At 35.6% G+C, this 19,903-nt stretch overlaps 1 protein-coding gene across 4 annotated transcripts; it reads left to right on the plus strand.

Moving 5' to 3' along the window:
• Positions 1 to 2,774: 2,774 nt before the first annotated feature.
• On the plus strand, positions 2,775 to 18,854 carry LOC129806248 (ubiquitin carboxyl-terminal hydrolase Usp2-like). Of its 4 annotated transcripts, none has more exons than XM_055854710.1 (7): positions 2,794 to 2,961; positions 3,379 to 4,095; positions 4,222 to 4,779; positions 8,454 to 8,625; positions 10,977 to 11,813; positions 14,821 to 14,899; positions 14,984 to 18,854. In XM_055854710.1, the coding sequence occupies exons 2-7, from the start codon at positions 3,487 to 3,489 to the stop codon at positions 15,051 to 15,053; spliced, it is 2,325 nt and encodes a 774-aa protein (XP_055710685.1). In that variant the 5' UTR covers positions 2,794 to 2,961; positions 3,379 to 3,486; the 3' UTR covers positions 15,054 to 18,854. The 4 variants fall into 4 exon arrangements, with proteins under 4 accessions (XP_055710680.1, XP_055710685.1, XP_055710684.1 ...); XM_055854709.1 differs by having other exon boundaries at positions 2,794 to 2,923; XM_055854705.1 differs by having other exon boundaries at positions 2,775 to 2,923; positions 3,379 to 4,779.
• Positions 18,855 to 19,903: the final 1,049 nt, after the last annotated feature.

Below are 19,903 nucleotides of genomic sequence, written 5' to 3' on the forward strand. Positions count from 1 at the left end.
AAATAATTAAGACAACATTGCATATCGCGTACTAAAAAACATAACCTCAGTGTTTTGAAATCAACGGTCGATAAATTGTGGACTATAGAGCGATGGCCTATAGCGAGACTCTACTGTAGATTTGTGAAATTCCCGGATCTTGTTGGAGACACGGAGTCTACAGAACAGAATGAAGTGCGTTGAAACATAGGACCTGGATAGTCCGTAAGTTAGACAGGAGCAGCGTGGACCATCTACAGGACATTATGTCACTCGATCTGGTAGAGCAATTAAGCCACCCATAACTTTAACTTCTTAGATTATTATTCGAACAAACTTAAATGAATTCAGTCGAAAGTAAATTTAGAAAGTCTTTTCAATTTATTTAATTATTTCCAGTCAAAGTCTTTAATTTCGAGCTGAGCCCCTCCACCACAATTTATTATTTTTTATTGTTGATCCTATTTTATGTGCTCCTTTTTAAATACATAGCTATTCGCTAAGAGTCCCTCAAGCTTTGTGCAATTTTTTTATAATGTTTCTGAAACGAGAAAGTATTTTGATTTACAAAATAAGCCAGCTGGTTGTTTTTAAGTAAATTAGTACTTACTCAATTGCACTATCATCAACTCCTTCGCATCCTCTAATATTCAGGTGTTTCAAATTCATACAAGTTCTTGCTATAACAGGAAAAATTTCACGATAAAGGATAGTCCAATCCATTCTAACAGCGGCTGCTGTGCTATAAATCCCTGACGGCTTTATCAAAAATAAATGGGGAACACATGAAATCTATATGAATTACATGATTATTATATTTCTCCGATTTGTGCAAAATGGAATGAAAATTGAATTCTCGATTTTTCATGAACAGCAGATTTAGTTTGGTGATGTTTTTGAAATTTTTAAGTTCTTGAATGCCCTGCGATGTGATGTTCGGACAACCAACTAAGTGAACCTCTCTCGCCTCCTGACTCCTCATCAAAATACACGAAAGACTCTCATCACTTAGATTTTTCATGTACAAAAACCTCAATAAGGGAAAAGCACCAGCGATCGGCAGTGTTCCTCGGATCGTCAAGTTATTGTCATATTATTGCACCAATTAAAATGAACTTTTAAAAATTATTAGCTACTTTTTACCATTTAATTCTTACAAGAATACAGTGTATTAGTGTAGATTTAATTTAGAAAACCAATTTTCCGTGAGACACCTGATTAAATTCGAGACGATCCGAGGTACAGAGTACACAGTAGCAATTACATCTATTTTTTTTATTAATTTATTGCAAAATTTTAAAGTTCTAACGCACAGATATAGTTAAATGGATCACTACTATACAGATTAGCATACACAAAAATACCAAATAGTATTTTGAGGCTTATATTTTCAACTAAATATCGAGCATGTCTTTTAATATTCCTATCCGGGGTACTTTTCCCTTATTATTATTCGAGTCGAGGCATAAAAATATTTACACATGTCTTGCCCAGTAACGGGCCACGCCAATAGCGGCAGAATTGGTCGTCATCAAATCTCCTGCCTCACAAGATGCAGGAGCTAATGGACAAACATACAGTAGAGTCTCGCTATAGTCCATATTTGGTTTCAAATTTGACACTTGGGTCGCACTATAGTCCATGTAATTTTTTAAAATTATCAACGATTTTTAGTATTGAAATTGCTCGACGGCTTCCACTTTCATTGCGATTGTGGTACTTGTCTTTGCTCTCTTCATTGTGGATCACAATTATCATAACTACTTAATAAAGTTTGCCAAAAATATTAAAATAATTATGAATTTTGCATACTAAAAAACATAACCTAACTTAAAATCAGTGTTTTGAAATCAACGGTCGATAAATTGTGGACTATAGAGCGATGGCCTATAGCGAGACTCTACTGTATAAGTGAGGAGTAGTTTGAACTACTCCACAGTCACACAGAACGTCACTTTCCGAGAATCCCCATCGCCGTCTGTTATCCTTTGATCGTGCGACTCCGCTTCTCAAACGATTGATGAGCGCTCTCCAAGTTTTCCAGTCTTGGTCGCCACCAGGAGGGATGTTTTCTCTGGGCTCGATAAAATCTGGTGGGAAGGCATCCCTGTACAGATTAAGTCTGGCCTCCTCCGGTGTGGTTTAGAGTTTCTTTACAGTTTGGTTGAAAATCTTGCGATATTTTATATTGACCATGACAACAATCTTTTATCCATTGTAGCCGGCTTCATCAGCTTCAATCTTCGGCGGAGAAGATATTATAACTTCATTTTGGCCTTCAAGGATTGTATTTGCCAGGGGTTGCATATCCACAGAGCTTTGCCAGAAAAAATATATATCAGTCGACTCCATTGACCAATTTTTATCACTATCTCCGTTGGGAGATGCAAGAAGATTTGAGGACACCTCCCATTACTGGCCATTTTCACCTTTTCTGAACGTATTGCTTTCCGAGAGTAAAATATAAGAGTAATTCTTGCATCCAAAAAAAACTGTATTACAGTAGACTCTCGCTCAATCGGCTCTTTTTCAATCGGGAGAAAAATTTTGTTGGCAATTTTCACGTTTAATTATGAAAATTTGCTCAAATTCGCAGGAGTTCTTCCTATTTTATCGTGATTCTCTACAATTGAGCGGTTTTTGTGAAATTTACAAGGGCTTTTACGCTCAATTCTATTGATAAACCGGATGACATTTCGCCCTGCCCAATTGAGAGAGAGTCTACTGCACCGTGACTTCTCCAAAAAGTTTGTCGTTCCCGTTATTTTCATTCAAAATTCCCTCGTGACAGAACTTGCAAAAATTTCCGCGAGAGGCTCTGCAGTAGTTTTCGTCGGAGAGTTTCGAGTTTCATGCAGTGTGAAAAAAATATGGACGATTGGGAGAAATTTGTGAAAAAGTGCAATTTTCAGTGAATATCTGGACTTGTTAGTGCCCCAAAGTGGTAAGAAAATCTTGTTGAAATCCTCTAGAATAGATGTGGTATGGAAAATTGTGGTGATATTGTAAAAATTGGGGTGAAAATGTGGGGGGAAGTGAGATTGGGCGAGAGAGAGCTGTGAATTTTCTGGGTCTATTATTGGAATTTGACGGAATATTAATAATTTCTCTCTCTCTGCGTGGTGAGATGTTTGATCGATATGGATGGGGTTGTGGGGGAGGACTTGGTGCCCAGAGGGGCACTCAGAGACCTACTCAGAATGGTTAAGAAGAGCCCAATCAAGAGGGATTTATAACCTCAATCTGACCTTGATTTTTTTTCCTCCTATCCACGGGGCCAAGAGACCTTGGAGAAACTCATGCGAGATACCTTGGGGATAGTTTTTAGTAGTAGAGAGAAAAAAAAACTGAGAGAAGAGAATGTGGGAAATGAGTCATGTGCATGGGTTTTTGTTGTAGAGCGGGTTGAAGGCTCTCTTCTGTGGATTTTTGAAACACTGAGACTGAGATTAGAGGGAAATTGTGAGACGTCCGGAAGGGGATTTGTGGCTTCTGGGCAGCTCTAGAATGCCGATGATATCAACTCGGACGGGTACGTCGTGCTTACCACCATCTGTGGGATCTTACTGCTCCTCCAGTACAGCGACAAAGAGTCGCCTGGGCAGCAGTGGCTACAGCTCATCACTGGGCGACAGCTATCTCAGTCGCTACAGATCCCCATTGTCCAGTGTCAGCTCAAGTTCCACCACATCCCTCTACCATCGCACCAATGATTCACCGAGTCGGAGTATCAGCATCAGCTCCAATGCGAGATTTGGAGTAAGTAAAGTGCCCCGTGCCAGTTGCGATAGAGATCCTCCATCATCCACATCATCGTCGGGTCGTTTGCGCTCCACAGACAGTCGCACACGTGACAGTGATTCTCAGCTTGCACGCAGTCTCGCCACATCCGGTGCCGATCTATATGAGAAATATAGTCCGGCCTACTATATACCAAAATGTGAATTATCACGTTCCAGATCACTGTCCGAAGCCAGTAAAATTGGTCCAACGGCTAAAGGTACCAATGCTCCCCAAGATCCACCAGCGGATACCCAAGAAAATGGGGATATTGGGGTGCTGGCGGGTGGTCAGCAAACACCATCAGGCTCCACCTCCTCCACTGCAATATCCAAGGTAAGAGTTTGTGCGTCCCCTTCTCCGCCAACAGCGCCACCAAACGTGTCCACATCTAACAATAACACTGAGATGCTTTCCACTAACACAAAATCCACACAATCCTCCGACAATTCCAATCCCAAGCGCCAGAGAATTGTCTTCGGCAGTACATTTCGCGATCAGAACTTCCTCAAGCCGGAATGTGATCTGGCCAGGAGTCAAGTGGTGCGGAGTTCAGATGCCGAAGCCAACAACAATGATACACTCCTGGTGCAGGGTAATCGTCTGGCCATGCAAAAGCCCCTGGTTCACACAAAATTTCGCCAGAGACTGCAAATTGTGGAGAATGGCAATAAGTCGGAATTGGAAGAGATCCGCAATACCATCCTCAAGGCCTACAAACCCCTCAATCCGGACGAGGAGAAAAGTCCCTCCGACAGTTCGGATGACATCAAATTCATCGACAGCGATGAGAGTGAGTATCAGAAGATAACACAAAAAATTGCCACACTGACGCCCAAGGAAAAACCATCCACGGGAAATGCAACACTCCCATTTGCCGGAAGGCGCACAGAATCCTCCGGGATGTACAATACCCTGTCTACGGTGACCCGTGGAGGATTCCGCAAAATCACAGAGGATCAGACTTCAGAGCCGCCCAATGATAAGATTAGTGGAAATGTCTTGGAAGTCAATGGAAGTGTAAGTTGAGCTTCTTAATCCGAATTTCCCCCCCTAGAAAAAAAAACTAATGAAGATTAAAAATTATCCCCCATCGGAACTATCAAGATCCCCCTGCTTCCTGCTTTCGCGATTGACGTGATTTTTTTGCGCAATTTTAACGGCAATCCTAAAACAAACTAATTTTGTGAGATTTTATTTATTTTTCTTTTTTTTTTAATTTTTTTTTCCAAAGGAGATTTTTAAAGTCTTTCAGGTAGATGGGAATGGTTCTTTGGGAATACCTTTGAGACGGAAAATTTCTTTCTGAGCTTTTACTCTTGTTATTTTTTCTTTAGAATTGAGGTTATGATAAAATGTGAGGTTATGTTAGGCATAACCTAAAATAGCAACGGAATTCTTATGGATCCGACATATCCCGTCAAATCATTGCTCTACCTGCCGATTTTACTCCGAGTTTTTTTGAATTTTAACGGTAAATACTAGTACATTCAGAGAAAATCTGTAGATTTTCGGCAGAATTTCTGCGTAGAAAATCTGTAGATTTTCTGCAGAAATTCTGCCGAAAATCTGCAGATTCTCGGCAGAATTTCTCCCTAGAAAATCTGCATAACCTCCATTACTTCACAAAAATATTGTTGATTTATGAAGAAACTGTAGAAGTTATAAAGAAAATGGTATACTCTGCTTAACAAGCATTACCGAGTACACATTTTAGATAAGTAAAAAATGCGAGCAAAAATACTAATTTCTTAAAAATCGCCAATCGAATGATACAAAAACACGAAATTTTGGTCGACACTGTGTTTAAAGTTATCACTTCACTATTCTCTACTTATAACACGCCATCGCAGAATTCTTTATTTTATATAAACACTGTGATATCCGTGATATCACTAAGAATAACTATTGAATTTTGCAAACTTCAGTGAAAAATATTCCATTTTTCTGACACAGCTGTCTGGAAAGTCTGGAATGTAGAAAAATCTACAGAAAATCGGCAAAATATCTACAGAAATTCGTCAGAGTATGTACCAGGATTCGTCAGACAATCTGCAAAAATTTCTGACGAATTTTGTCCCAAGCCCAAATAAAATTCGTAGGAATATCTACAGATTTCTCGGAAGATTTTCAGCAGAGGTGTAGATATTTTCTGCAGAAAACTTAAACATATCTGACGAAATTATTTGACGGGACGTTTCAGATCAGGAAAATTTCATAAAGAAAAAATTCACTTCTCTTTCAGTCTCAACAGATTTGCATAAGTCTATCCCACTTATTCGGTCTCAAAATTGAACTGAACTAAATTTAATTTGGTTTGATGTTCAAAAGAAGAAGAAGAAGAGTGCGAAAGAAGGATAGACTTATTCAAATCTTTTGGGAAACAGTAGGAAAGGGTCTCGGTAGCTCAATGGGCAAAGTGTTGGCTTTGTGACGCATAGGCCCTCGGTTCGATCCTTGATCGAAGCGCGTCCGGTGAATAATGGGAAAACAGTTTTTTACCGTCCTTAAAAGCTACAAACTGAACGCAAAAATATCAAGAAGGAAGTAATGATAAAAGATAAGGGAGCAAAAGGGATTTGTGATGGAGCAAAAAGAAAAATGATAAAGAGACATGAGAGGAACCAACATTCGAGAAAAAAGAAAAACAGATGGAACTCGTATGTAAATAAGAGTGAGCGAAATGGCTATATGGACCTGATTGAGTCTGACAGCCGAAAACATAAAAGAGAGAGAGAGAGAGAGAGAGAGAGAAACAGTAGGATACGAATTTAGATTTCATAAAATTTTACCGATCTAAAAGGTGTGTCGAGGGCATTTATGGCTCTGGCACACCTTTTGAATTAGAAAAATTTCATAAAGTGAAAAATTCATATCCCTTTTTTCTTGAAAGTTTTGCATATGTCTATCTCATTCTTTCGCACTATTCTTCTTTTGAATATCACTCTGAATTCAATTTAGCTCAATTGAATTAGGAGTGCGAAAGAATGAAATAGACATATTCAAAATTTGTGAGAAAGAAAGGGATTCAAATTTCGACTTCATTAAATTTTCCCGATCTTAAAGGTATGCCGGAGCCATTACAAAGATTTTTAAAATTTACTCTTGTCCATAAAGATTTATTATAATATTTTTCAAAAAATATGAAAATGGATTTTCTGAAAAACCCCATTCTTAAAAATTTTAGGGTAAGTGTGCTAAATTTCGGCATAGTTGCATGCAAGCGACAAAGTATCAAACTTGAAATGTAATATTTTTAATATAGATTGAATATTTATCTTACTTTTTTATAAGAAATATTCCTTAGAACTTTGTGGACAGTTTATCGTCTTCATTTTTTCAAAAATTCATCAAAATGCACAGCTTAAGAATAAAATGGATAAAATTGAGCATAGTTCTGCATAGCTCAAACAAAATTGAACCAAAATTTTTATCACTTTTATTAATCTTAATCGTTTTATGTTTAAGAGCTGTGCGCGTTTTTAGCACAGTATAAACCGTTTTATGCATCAGCTGTGCGGATTTTATGCACAATATCTGAGAAGTATGAGTTTTATACACAATCTCTGAATCATGTTATTCTTCAACTATGCGTATTTTCAGTACAATTTTAATTTAATATTCTGAAGTTTTTTGTTTCAACTCAAAGTCTTTAAAGAATATAAGAACAAAATGCGTTTAAAAATTTGTGGTTATGTTTGATCTAACCTGGAAAAGCTGCTCATTTGGTGTCGAACAATTTGTAATTTTCTAGCAATTAATAATTTTCTCCTTCAATTTAAAATTCTACTATCTTTTTTTTTCTTAATCAAAATCTGAATGGAAAATATATTTTGAATTTTTGACGTTATGCCTATGTAACCTCAAAATTTTAAAATTAACCTATTGTTGGATAAAAAAAAATGGGTTTGAGGCCAAAAAATCTGATCATTTTATTTGAAGTATCAATAAATTTTAAAGGAAAATTAACTAAAAAAAGTGTGAAAAACTCCGAGGAATTTTTACTGATGAAAAACTATTTAATGGGAAAGAAGAATCTCTTTAAGAATTTCCTCTATTTCTGTTGCTTAGCCAGAAAGGCATCACTGGCAAACACAAAACCACGTCACTTGAGAAGAAAAAGTGTCCAAAGGTATCCCAAAGAGTCCAATAAACTCTCAATTGTAGATTAGAGATGAGACGACAATGAGGAATTTAACACGAAAATATCTCAAATAGTGTCAAGGATGGGAAAAGTGAGAGAGTGAATTTTCAAGTCGCACTGAGTTTATTTTGAGAATCATAAAAGTCATTTTTTTTATCTTCATTTTCACACTCACAACCAGAAAAAAAATCATAGTTCAACAAGGGTGTCAGTGTCTGAGGCTGAAAGGAAGCGTCAAGATTAAGATAAATAGAAGAGAACAAGAATAAAGTTACTTTAAAAAAAATACGATGAGAGCTATAATTGCGACATTCTCATTCACGATGCCGAAAATTTTCACATGTGGCGCATTTTTATCTGTCGTTTTTTATGTTGTATCGTTGTATCTTAATTATATTTTCTGTACTTGGGTAAATCAAGAAATTCCCATTGATATTTTTTTTCAATTTTTTGCGAGGAATTTTCAGCCTCAGAGGGATATTTTGCAAAAAGGATTCAAGGAATTGATGGAGATTTTTTGTTTTTTTTTCTTTCATTCGATCTTTTGTAGATTCGCTCAACGAGCCTCCGAAGTGCTCTGCCACCTGTTTCGCCGGTTCGATCATGGGACCGATCCCGGTACCGCGATCTCTATGACAGTGACTACAAAACCTCCTCGACGCTTTCCAGTTCGTCCATCTTGAAGGATGCCTATGACAAAGTGACCACAGACAGTGGAGAAGGTAAGTCAATTTTCTTATTTTTTTTTCAATTAAGGGGGAAATATTTAATTTCAATTCAATTCAATTTGAAGTTTTTTCATGCCTAAATATCTCAGATTTTTTTTAATTTTCAATTTTATCAACTTTGTAAATTTTTATTGTGATTTAATCAACTTTGCAAATTTCTTCTTCTGGTTCAGAACTAGTTATTTGCAACTTTCAGAAAGTACAGTTAGGGAGACCTTGTGCAGCTTCGTACGAAAAATGATGTCCAAGATATAAAAAGTTTTAACTCAATGAAAAAATCTTACTTATTATGTTCATAATGCCACCTCACAAAATTCCGGGAAATCCTTTAATTTTTCTCTAGAGGAAAATTAAAATTAAGTGGCGATTATTACGAAGTTGCCGCGGTTTGTTCAGCTTCGTACAAAATTTGCCCACATATGTACGCCTCATTTTCACCTGAAACAGTACACCGGACACAAAAATTTACACATCAATGTTTAGTTGGAACTTTCATCAACTTACTTTAACCGTTTGTAGAAGGTATCATACATTTTAAAGCCAATTTAATGCAAATTTTCAAAGAGATGTTTTTATGACATTTGGAAACCCATTTTTGCACTCCATTCTGACAGTTACTTAAGTAGTTTAGGTGTGATTCTCTTATAATCACACCTATTGTAATTCTCGGATTTCGCCTAACATTGCAATAGAACGTAACGCAGGAATTAAGTAGTATAGTAAGGTGGGGTAACTGGATCGTTTTCCGAAGAGTGCTACTTAAACGCTTGTTTTTGGACTGATGAAATCTTTTTTTTTATTTCTTCTAAATTCATAGAATTATTCACTGTTTCATTCAGAAACATAATATAAAAAAATTATTAAAAATATTAAAGAAAATTAATAAAATAATGATAATACTGAAATAAGTCAGCATGTACTAACTGGGTCGTCTTTTCGCTAATTCATTTTTAATTAAACCTTTGGATTTAAAATACTTTTTTTACAAGGAAAAAAAACAATAAATGTTTTAAATCAACTAGCTGTCATTAGCGAAAATATCACTGCTAGAAAATTTTTAGTGAAGAATCCAGCTGGCACAAGATTGAAATGAGTCGATTACACTCATTTATTTAATGGATAAAAATATTATTTTTGCTTTTTCTCAAACTTGAATAGTTATATTATGTTACTGTAGTGACTATATTACGGAAATAAAAATAAAAATATTATTTTAAGTTCAAGAATGCTATCAGTTGTGCATGGGGCGAATTAAGCTAAAATTTCTTCAAGAATCGGTCTTAAATATGGATAAAAAAATATGCCATTAAGAATAAGGAATCAAGTTCTAATTATGAGAATAATTCTCATTGATAAGATTTTTTCATTTTTATTTAAAGAGGTGGCAAAGCGTCGCAGGCTTTGCGAAATACTCAAACTCATGATTTAAATGATATTATTTTAAAGACTTTGAAAATACTTTCGCATCATTTACCGTTTACCGGTATTCAACCGATTTGAATCGATTCATAAATCAATCAATAGATTCCACAAAATAATTTGAAGAGTAATAAAAAGTATTTTCGAACAAAAATTACTTATCGGTAAATAACCGGTTCACTATCGGCTCACAACCGATTTAAACCGACCTATAAATCATTCAAAATATTTCCCAAGACACCTCAGGAGTAACTTAATTGAATTTGCTATAAAAACTATTTATCGGTTATGAGCCGGTTCATTATCGATTCAAAACCGATTGGAACCGGTTCGGATTTGTCTTAAATTCCAAGACCTTTCAAAAGAGCCCAAACATGACCCCATTGGCTTGATAAATGCGTTCTCTAGTGTCTTTTTAATCTTTGACCTTGAAAACCCGTTTTTAGGCATAATTTAACGGTATTTTCGTCTAAGGACGAAATGTCCGCCTGTGTAATCTCTAAAACATATCCAAAAATGAGAAAAATGGTGGAAAAGTTTTTCTTTTTGATGGAAACGCACTGCGAACAAAGTATTCAATTTCTATTTTTTAATTAGCCAAGACGCATACCATAAAATGTCACTGATTTATTATTCTTGTCTTTCTCTATGAGTAGAAATATTTCCGTTTCAAATGTTACAAAGTTGCAGTAGAAACGTTTTGTTTTTTTTTTAAATTTGGAAGTATTTTGAACATATCTTCTGTTGTTTTTTTTTAGAAAAATACCTGGTACGTGTCTTGGCTAAACTTTTTGCAGTTTTGTCATTTATTTTAATTCTCAAATCTTGAAAAGGCAAAGTATTTATTTCCCCCTTGATTAGTGCCTCCTTGAAGGCAGGTTTTTGGGCAAGATATCAAGATTTATATGTTAAAAAAAAATTTCTAGGACTATGTGGTCTGAGAAACATTGGAAATACGTGCTTTATGAACTCTGTGATTCAGTGTCTGAGTCACACAAATGATCTCACGACCTTCCTCAAGAGTCAACGTGATCCCAAGTCAGTGACGAAGGATCAGAGGATTTTCAGTGAATTTGTCAAGTTGATCAAGGAGATGTGGAGTTCGGGAGTACGAAGTGTAACTCCCAGTGATCTCAAGTCTGCCTTCTCCAGTAAGCACAGAATGTACAGTGGCTGTGCTCAGCAAGATGCCCAGGAATTCCTAAGATTTTTCCTGGATAGTTTGCATAGTGCCCTGAATGAGGGCGTTAAGACAGAAGGACTCCAGCTGGCGGACAATCTCAATGACAGCCGGAAGGCTGATCTTATGTGGGAATGGTACTGTAAGACAGAGAAATCCTTGATAAAAGATTTATTTGTGGGACAACTCAAGAGTACACTCAAGTGTACAGTTTGTGGAAATACCAGCGTTACTTTTGATCCTTTCTGGGATCTGAGTCTTCCGCTGTCGGCTTCATCTACACGCAGCAAACTCGAAAATTGTCTAGAGTTGTTTATTCGTGAGGAGATTCTCGATGGGGACGAAATGCCGACGTGCTCAAAGTGTCAGACAAGGCGCAAGAGCACCAAAAGTTTCACCATTCAGCGTTTCCCCAAATATTTGGTGATCCATCTCAAGAGATTCTCAGAGACGCGCTGGAGCAAACTGACCAACATCATTGAATTCCCAACGGGAGAGAAGGAGCTCAATTTAACACCATACGCTTCCACTAGCAACTACTCATCGACTCTCTATTCTCTCTATGCAATCTCTAATCACATGGGTGAGTAATTTTGTTCATACATTTTTTTATACGTGTATTTGATGTTACAGGGGCACAAATCTAGGATTTAGTAAAGAAAAAAATCAGTGATATGAAACTTCTGTCATCCAGAGCCTTAAAGCCTTCCCCTGTGAAATTTTTGGTCTACTACGAAAATGCTCTTAAATTATTTCTCATATGAGTTGCCCTCCCGAATTATAGGCTTAAGTGTAAAACTTGATACCTAAGGCCGTATACTTGAAATTTACACCCTAAACACGTGCATGGGGTTGTAAGACACCCAATGGAGCTTTATGGTAGCAGAAATCGTAATGAATTCAGTACGCTTAAACACTCACAATGCAAATTCGATACATTGCATTTACAGGCAACGTACTCATAGCCTTCTATTCGTCCTTTATTTGAGAATAGGGAGCAAGGATGGAACCTTTACGCGTATTTAAGGTTTTCATCGGAACTAAATTGGTGCTCCCGGACAGTCTCTGGGAACTGACTGATCCTTCCATCACTAGGCTTAAATTGAATGTCGAAAGAACACGCAAATACCTCAACCATAAAGCAAGTGAAAACTCGCGGATTTTATCTTGCGGTAATGACTACACTCAACACAAAGTGGTCCTTTTCAGGACCGGTCCTTAGTTCCATTTTAATGAATATTGGGGGCCTGTCGACGAGCAAAGAAAATATGATGTCCCCTGTCTTTAGGAAACCCATAGGGGCCCCATGCTACGTCGACCAAGGATTAATGGCATGAAATTGGTTATTGAGAGGCCTCATGAGAAGCATTATAGCTCCATCTTTGTTAAATCAGATCTTTACATTAAATCGGTTGCGCTCATTAACTCCAGCAACATTGAGATCTCGACAGCAGACTTTGAAAATTTCTCGGTAACATCCGTTTACAAGCCCCCCGAAGAGGACTTTCATTTCTTGGAGCTGAGTAACTTCGTGACATCTCTTGCCCGCTTTGTTCTCGGCGACTTTAACTGCCAGAATACTCTCTGGGGCTACAGTACAACAAGCGCGGATGGGGAATCTCTGGAGGAGTGGTACGAGGGAAAGGGTTTATCGTTAATTCACGTTGCTAATTTACCAGCATCATTTTACAGCGCAAGATGGCAACAGGGTTACAATCTTGATCTCATCTTTGTAGCAGTCAGAGCAGCCCTAATTGGAAAATACGGTCACTTTGGATTGTAACGATGAAAAAGACACGGATTGACCTTTCTGCTTTTTCCAGTAATTTCCATACCTGAGGAAGGAGGAAACAAGCCTCCGAAACGTAGTAAGGAGAATAAAGGAGAGAAAAGCAGTAAAATCAATCCGTGTCTTTTTTATCGTTACACAATAACCCCTTCCTGCTGTAAAAATGTACTGCCCCCAATACCGCATTCCCAGCATAGACCCATCATAGACCCGATTTCTTCAAAATGTTTGAAAGTATGCTGTTGAAAGGGAATGCACCTGCTGTAGAGGACAAGCTGATCGGAGAGCAAGCTGGGTACCGTTCTGGAAAATCCAGCTCTGGTCAAGTTTTGAACCTTACTCAATGTATTGAGGATGGGTTTGAGGAAGGTAAAATCACAGGTATTGCCTTTGTTGACCTCTCGGCAGCTTTTGACACAGTAAACCACAGAATCCTTCTCTCAAAGATCTATAATCTCACAAATGACTACATCCTCGCGGAGATGATTGGGGTTCTCTTAGAGAACCGCAGATTCTTTGTTGAGTTCCGTGGTCGGAGAAGCAGATGGAGATTGCAAAAAATGGCCTACATCAAGGTAGTGTCCTGGCTCCTACTTTGTTTAATATCTACATAAATGATCAGCCACTGTCGCCTCCATCCAAGACTTCCTAGTACGCGGATGATTTGGCTCTAGCTGTTAAGGAAAACACGTTGAAGATGTGGAGACCCAGCCCAAAACTTGTCTTGTGGAATTTTCGAAATCTCTCTAAAACAGAGGTAAGTTGTTTCCATCTACGTCACAGGTGGGCCAAGACTCGCTTGATAAGATGGGAACGAGATTCTCTGAAGTACAACAGTACCTTGGAGTAACTCTCGATCGAACTCTCACATACGAGACCCACTGCAGTAATGTCAAGAACAAAGTTAAAACACGAAATAATTAACTGCAAAAACTCGTCAACGCTCCTTTCCGATTTGAGAGCTCTCTCCAGTTGAGGTTTTTCTCTACCGTTTCGAAGGTATATCAAAGAGAACTTACCTAAAAACCCGTTGGAAGTTCGAAAATGTAAACTGACGAGTTATACAAAAATAAACAAGTGTAGTAGGTCTGTTGAGCCTAAAGGAGTCGAAGGGAGAAAGCCCGTCCTTTTAAGCCAACGATACCAATCACTGTTCAGCTGGAGTGGTGACTCTGAGGGGTGCTATAACGGCGGCTAACCTCAAGTTACGATATCGCTATAGTTCCGCTAGATGAGGTTGTGAGTGCTCGATTAAGCGACCACGACACCAGATTCGTGGCTCTCTCAAAATGGACAATGGGGTTCACTCCCGGAGGCAAGTGATGAAGGGTGTTCCAGCATGTTCTGATGTGGACCCGTAGCAATTCTTGCTACACAAGTTCATCAAAAGGACATTTATATTAATGAAACTGCAATTCAAACGTTTTGCATCCGGAAACTACACAAACAAAACTACACAAAAACTCACTTTTTTCAGCAATACGTTTACAAACTGTTCTTGACATTGTTGACGATGAAGTGTCAAGAATTCCGAAATTCGAAATGGCAGAGCAATCAGCGCTAAAGCGGCGAGTACATGAACTTGCACTTTAGGCTTCTGGTAGATTTTCGAATAAGTTTAGCTTGGCTTTTGAGTGGCTTTGTCTCTTCGAAAGGTTATTACTGAACGGAGAAATTACGGAGTTGTTCATTCACTAGACCAAAACTTTTATAAAAGTGCACCTTAAACAATTTTTAAAGAAAAGATCCAAGAAAGAAACAATGATTATTACATTGGGGTGTTCTTTGGCGTGATTTGCAGGGTCTACCGGTGGTGGACATTATGTGGCTCTCTGCAAACATCCGCAGACGGGAAAATGGCACGAATTTGACGACAATACGTGAGTTTATTTAATTTTCAGAATGTCCTCAATGAATATCTCTAAAACGAAAAAAAAAACAATGTTCCGTGAATGTCTTTGCAGAGTCAGAGATGCAACCGAAAGCAGCCTAATTTCCTCCAGTGCCTATCTCTTGTTCTACGAACGTGTCTAGGACTAAACTCGCCGCTGGACTGAAGGGCAAGTAAACCCATTCAGAATTAACTAATGATATATTAATGAGAGAGCGATCTTACAAGATAAAAAAAAAACCGACGAAAAAGAGAAAAAATTTCAAGAGATAAAATGAAAAAAGAGAAATTGAATGATAAGAAGAAATTTCAGATGAATATTTAGACAAAATGAAAATATTTTAGGTAATATTAATGAAAAAAAAAGAACAGAGTATTTTAATTTTTTTTGCTGGCTTGGGATTTTTTTCTTTGCAATCGTGTTGAAATTTTACTTAATTTTTTTGTATAGAGATTTTTTTCCTAAAATTCTTCTACCAAACATTTTTTGTACTGTTTGCGGGGAGATTATTACTATATTTTTTAACAGAAGCAAAAGATATTTTTTATACACACAAAACGAGTGTATTTTGACAAGTTTGAAAGGATTTATTTTTTGTTGTTGTGCTATAACCTAAGATTTTTTTTTAAAAAAAGAAAAGTCACTAGCTTTCAAATATTTCTTTTATTTTTGTAATTTAATATATTTATTAAAAAGAAAAATATATATTTGTGTGTATTTGTTTAGAAATAATGACAGGGTTATTCGATTAGAAAAAAATAATGAGCATTGCTGAAGAAGTAAGAAGGTGTTGGGTTTAAATTTGAGATTTATCTGAATTTATACTGAGCAAACCTCCTTACTTTGTGCCTTGATTTAACTTAAAGAGAAGTAAAAAAAAACAAATGAAAAGAAAAATAATAATAATATTTATATTAGTGTATGAGAAATTGCTGACCTATTTATTTTATCCTATTTTTCCTTTACTCCTATGTTTTTTTTATCGTCATAAATTAAGGTTTATAGCCTTTCAATAAAGATAAAGAAATAAAGTAAAAATATTTGGCATCCAAATATTGAAAGCTGCAAAATAAAAAAACTGTCCAAATTATTTCAGGGATTGATTTTTTTTTCAAAAGCTCATTTGTGAGATTCTTCAAAGGTGTCTACACATTGAGAACAATTTTCGTCAAAAATTGCTTTTTTGAAGGAAATTGGCTGCAGTGCTGTAGGCAGAAACGTCAAAATTCTGTCAAAAATGCAATTTTTGATAAAAATTGCTCCCAATGTGTAGAGGCCTTAAGTCCATAGACTTCTCAAGAACTAAGAAGTCAACAAAAACCTAATTTCTGAAACAATCGTCAGCCCTATAATACAGAAATGCGGAAAGCGAACCATAAGTGGAAAGTTCCTCGGAATTTTCCAGTATTTTTCTTAAGAAATTCCATACCATTTTTCTGTGGAATATTTCCAAGGAAATTTATGTGAATAAAATAGAACAGCCCTTTAGCTAATCGGCCGCAATGTTTCACTTTAGAAGAATAATCCATAGAATTCATCTGCTTTTTCCACATGAGCTTCCATGGAAAAATCTTTTCATTTGGATATCCTTAGGATCCAAGGAATTTTCTGATAATACATTGAGGAAATTTCCTGGAAATTATCTCAAAATTTTCACTGAATATTCCAAGTATAACTCGCGATATCTTGTCCAAAACTCAATGGAATTGATGACAAAAATTCCACTCTTGTGTTTTCACCCTAAAGCTATAATTCGTACAAGCAATACATACTCAAGTGGACAATATAGAAGTAAACTAGTAAACCAACAATAACCCATTAACACTTTTTGAATTTGTCCACGGAATTCTTCCTTGGATTTTCCACAGGAAAACAACAGAAAATTTCCGAGAAAGAGTACTAAGTGAAAGACTCCATTAGAAAAACAGTGGAGTTTTCTATGGATTTCTTCCAATGGAATCCATGGACGTGTTTTACAATTGATTTTCATAGAAAACTTCTCTTGAATTTTCCGTGGTATTCTTTGTGCGATGATTTTCAGGATAATTTTTTTTTTTCAAGAAAATTATTAAAATTTACATTGAATTTTTGTGGAATTTAGGGCCTTGACAGACATGAGGATTAGCTGAGAGACTGTTTAGCGTTATTAGAAATAATGGTTAAACTACATTACTATCATTTTCCACTAAGTCGTCTCTCGGCTTAAGTCGTAAGTGTGTCTAGGGCATTACACTTGGAGTATCCTACGGAAATGTTAAGGCAATTTCCAAGAGATATCCGCATACAAATTAGCATTATCATATCTTGCACTTTTTAAGGAACTTCCATTCGAAAAAAATGCAAATGACTGCAGGACTTATTACGAAAATTTAGCGTTTTATTCAATGGGAATTAAAGTGGGAAAGTTCCGGATAAATTCCATGGGAGTTTCTTCTAAAGTGGAACCTGGTGACTGTTCAGTTATAGGGTTGTCCCTATAAAATTATTAGTTTTCCATAATTTTACCCGCAAATTGGTAGGTGCTACAAGAAAAACTAGGACTTTCTAGTACATTTAAAGTTGGAAAGATTAACACTAGTGGCGCTCTAGTTGATTTTCATACTACATAACCTCAAATATTTCTACTTTAAAAAAATAAACCAATAATGAAGAGCATTTACGAGCAAATTTTTCCTAAAATTCTTTTTCTTCAATTCTATCTATCTTTCAAATAAATTACTTTATTTCTTTTTATCTCTATTGTTAGGATATAGAGACGAGATAGTTTAATAAAAACTAATCAAATGAGATTCAACAAAGTGATCCTAATAATTTCCTCAATTTATCATCCTTTACTTTTATTTCTTCTGGATCATTGGAAAGAAGATGAATGTTAGATGTAAAATAAAAGAAGAATATGAAAAGTCGTTTAGAAAAATTGTAGGTGTTCATGAGAAACAAAAAAAAAACTTAAAAGTCAATGGTAAATGTTGATGGTACGTGTTTGAACCAAAGATTGTTCCCCAAACTCTTTTCTTTCCCCTTCTTTAGTCTTTTTTACTCGAACCGGAGAAAAAAAAACTAAAGAAAACTTAACCGATGTGCAACAATTCAATCTGAATGAAAATTATCGTAAATTTTTATTCTGTGCAATACTTTTATCACGAAATTTTAAGACACATTTTTTATACTATTTTGTTGTTTGTTTTTATTTTGTTGAATCCACTAATAAAAAAATATAACACTTTTAAATGACAAAAAAAAGAAACTAAAATTGAAAAATGTGATAGCAGATGAATTTGGCACTAAAACATCGCAAAAAAAGGAATTTCCTCACAGAGAATTAAACACTGAATGAAAAATGAACTAATTATTCAATTAGTAAAAAAAGAGTTAGTAAAAAGAATATAGCAAAAAATATATTTTTTCCAAAAAAAAAAAACAAATATTATTACATTGTTGTTTACTCTTGCACGCTGAGTAAAAAAAAAAGAAACAGTAGATTTTCAAATTTTTGAATGAAAAACAATTTAAATAAAAAAAAACTCGCAAAAAGTAGAATTTTAAAATTTTTAAATAGCCAAAAAAACAGAAAATATAAATCAAATTGTTGATAAAAAACAGTAGAACAAATTTAAACAATTGTGCTGTAGCTAGAGGAGTAGAAGGAGAAAAAAACAAAGAACTACGCTGATTAATAAAATAGAACAAAAGAAATTAACAGAAAGCAAAAAACGCTAACAAAAGATAGTTATTAATCAATGATAAAAGAACTTTATATGAAGAAAATCAATACGTTTATTTTTTTGTTATTTATTTTTATTTATGAACAAAAACCTTTTAGAAATTGTTAAAAGCTACATTTATTATTTTCTAATTATGTGTAATGTGAAATTAATCCACAGACAAGATATTGTTATATTTAATTAAATTAAAGAAATCCTATTATCAGAAAACAAAAACAGTTTTTCTTTTCCCTTCATCCTTCAAAAACCAAAAGGGAGAGTTTTTTTTATTTCAGGAAAATAATTAACGAAAAAATGGAACAAGAAACATTTTTAGAATAAACACAGAAAAGCCATAATAGACCAAGATGTTTCAAGTATAAGGTGGGCCAAATCGAACTGCCAGTGACGTAGATACTTTTACCCGACTGGTACAGTGTTGATAACTCAGATTTGTGAAATATTTGTAATAGAAAAATAGGGATCGAATAATTTTGCAAAGATTAACCCTCTATCGCTTTCGAGTCACTCCAGAGTAGCATTCCAAAAATCATATTTTCTGTAGCAATAATGGTTTTATTGATTTAAAATTATTGTATGGTCTTCAGTCATAGTCTTACTGACAAGTTTTTAAAGGTTTGAACTTATTTTGTGTCAATTTTATGTGACAAGGCAGAGAAAAAACAGCAAAATTCCCTGCGCAACATTTTCCATTTTGAACTGCAGAAAAGAACTATTCAAAGTACTCCGAATGCAGTAAATATTTTCTGTTCTGAAAGGTGTGTTATTGTACTTCATAGATTTTGTTTGATAACTAGAAAAAAATTGAAAATGTGAATTTTAAAAATAAAAAAGTGAAGATACCATCCAGAGCCTCTTGGTGCTTAATGATTAATTTATTTCATTGCCTGGTGGTGAACAGCATTTTCTTTCAAACAGCATCAAAAAGGCTTTCACCAAAATTGAAAAAAATTATTGCGAGTAATAAAACTTGGGAACAAACAAAAGAGAAATAAAAAAAACCACATGTAATAGTAAACTATTAAATTTTGATTAATAAAATATTTCCATATCAAAATGGTCAATTTAATTTACTGCTCTGCCTGTAAAGTTTGAGCTGTAAAAGAGGTAATTAGCTGAGATTCTTAATAATCTCACCTACTAAATCCTACCAAAATTTCATTCCATCCGATCAAGCTCAAACTTGGCTAAAATGTATTTCATCACTTCCTGATCACGAATATATAGGTGGCTAAGTTACGTTCCCGGCCGGCCGGCCGCTCTTTGG

The sequence above is a fragment of the Phlebotomus papatasi genome, chromosome 3 (genome assembly GCF_024763615.1).
Source record: "Phlebotomus papatasi isolate M1 chromosome 3, Ppap_2.1, whole genome shotgun sequence".
Classification (NCBI taxonomy): Eukaryota; Metazoa; Arthropoda; class Insecta; order Diptera; family Psychodidae; genus Phlebotomus; species Phlebotomus papatasi.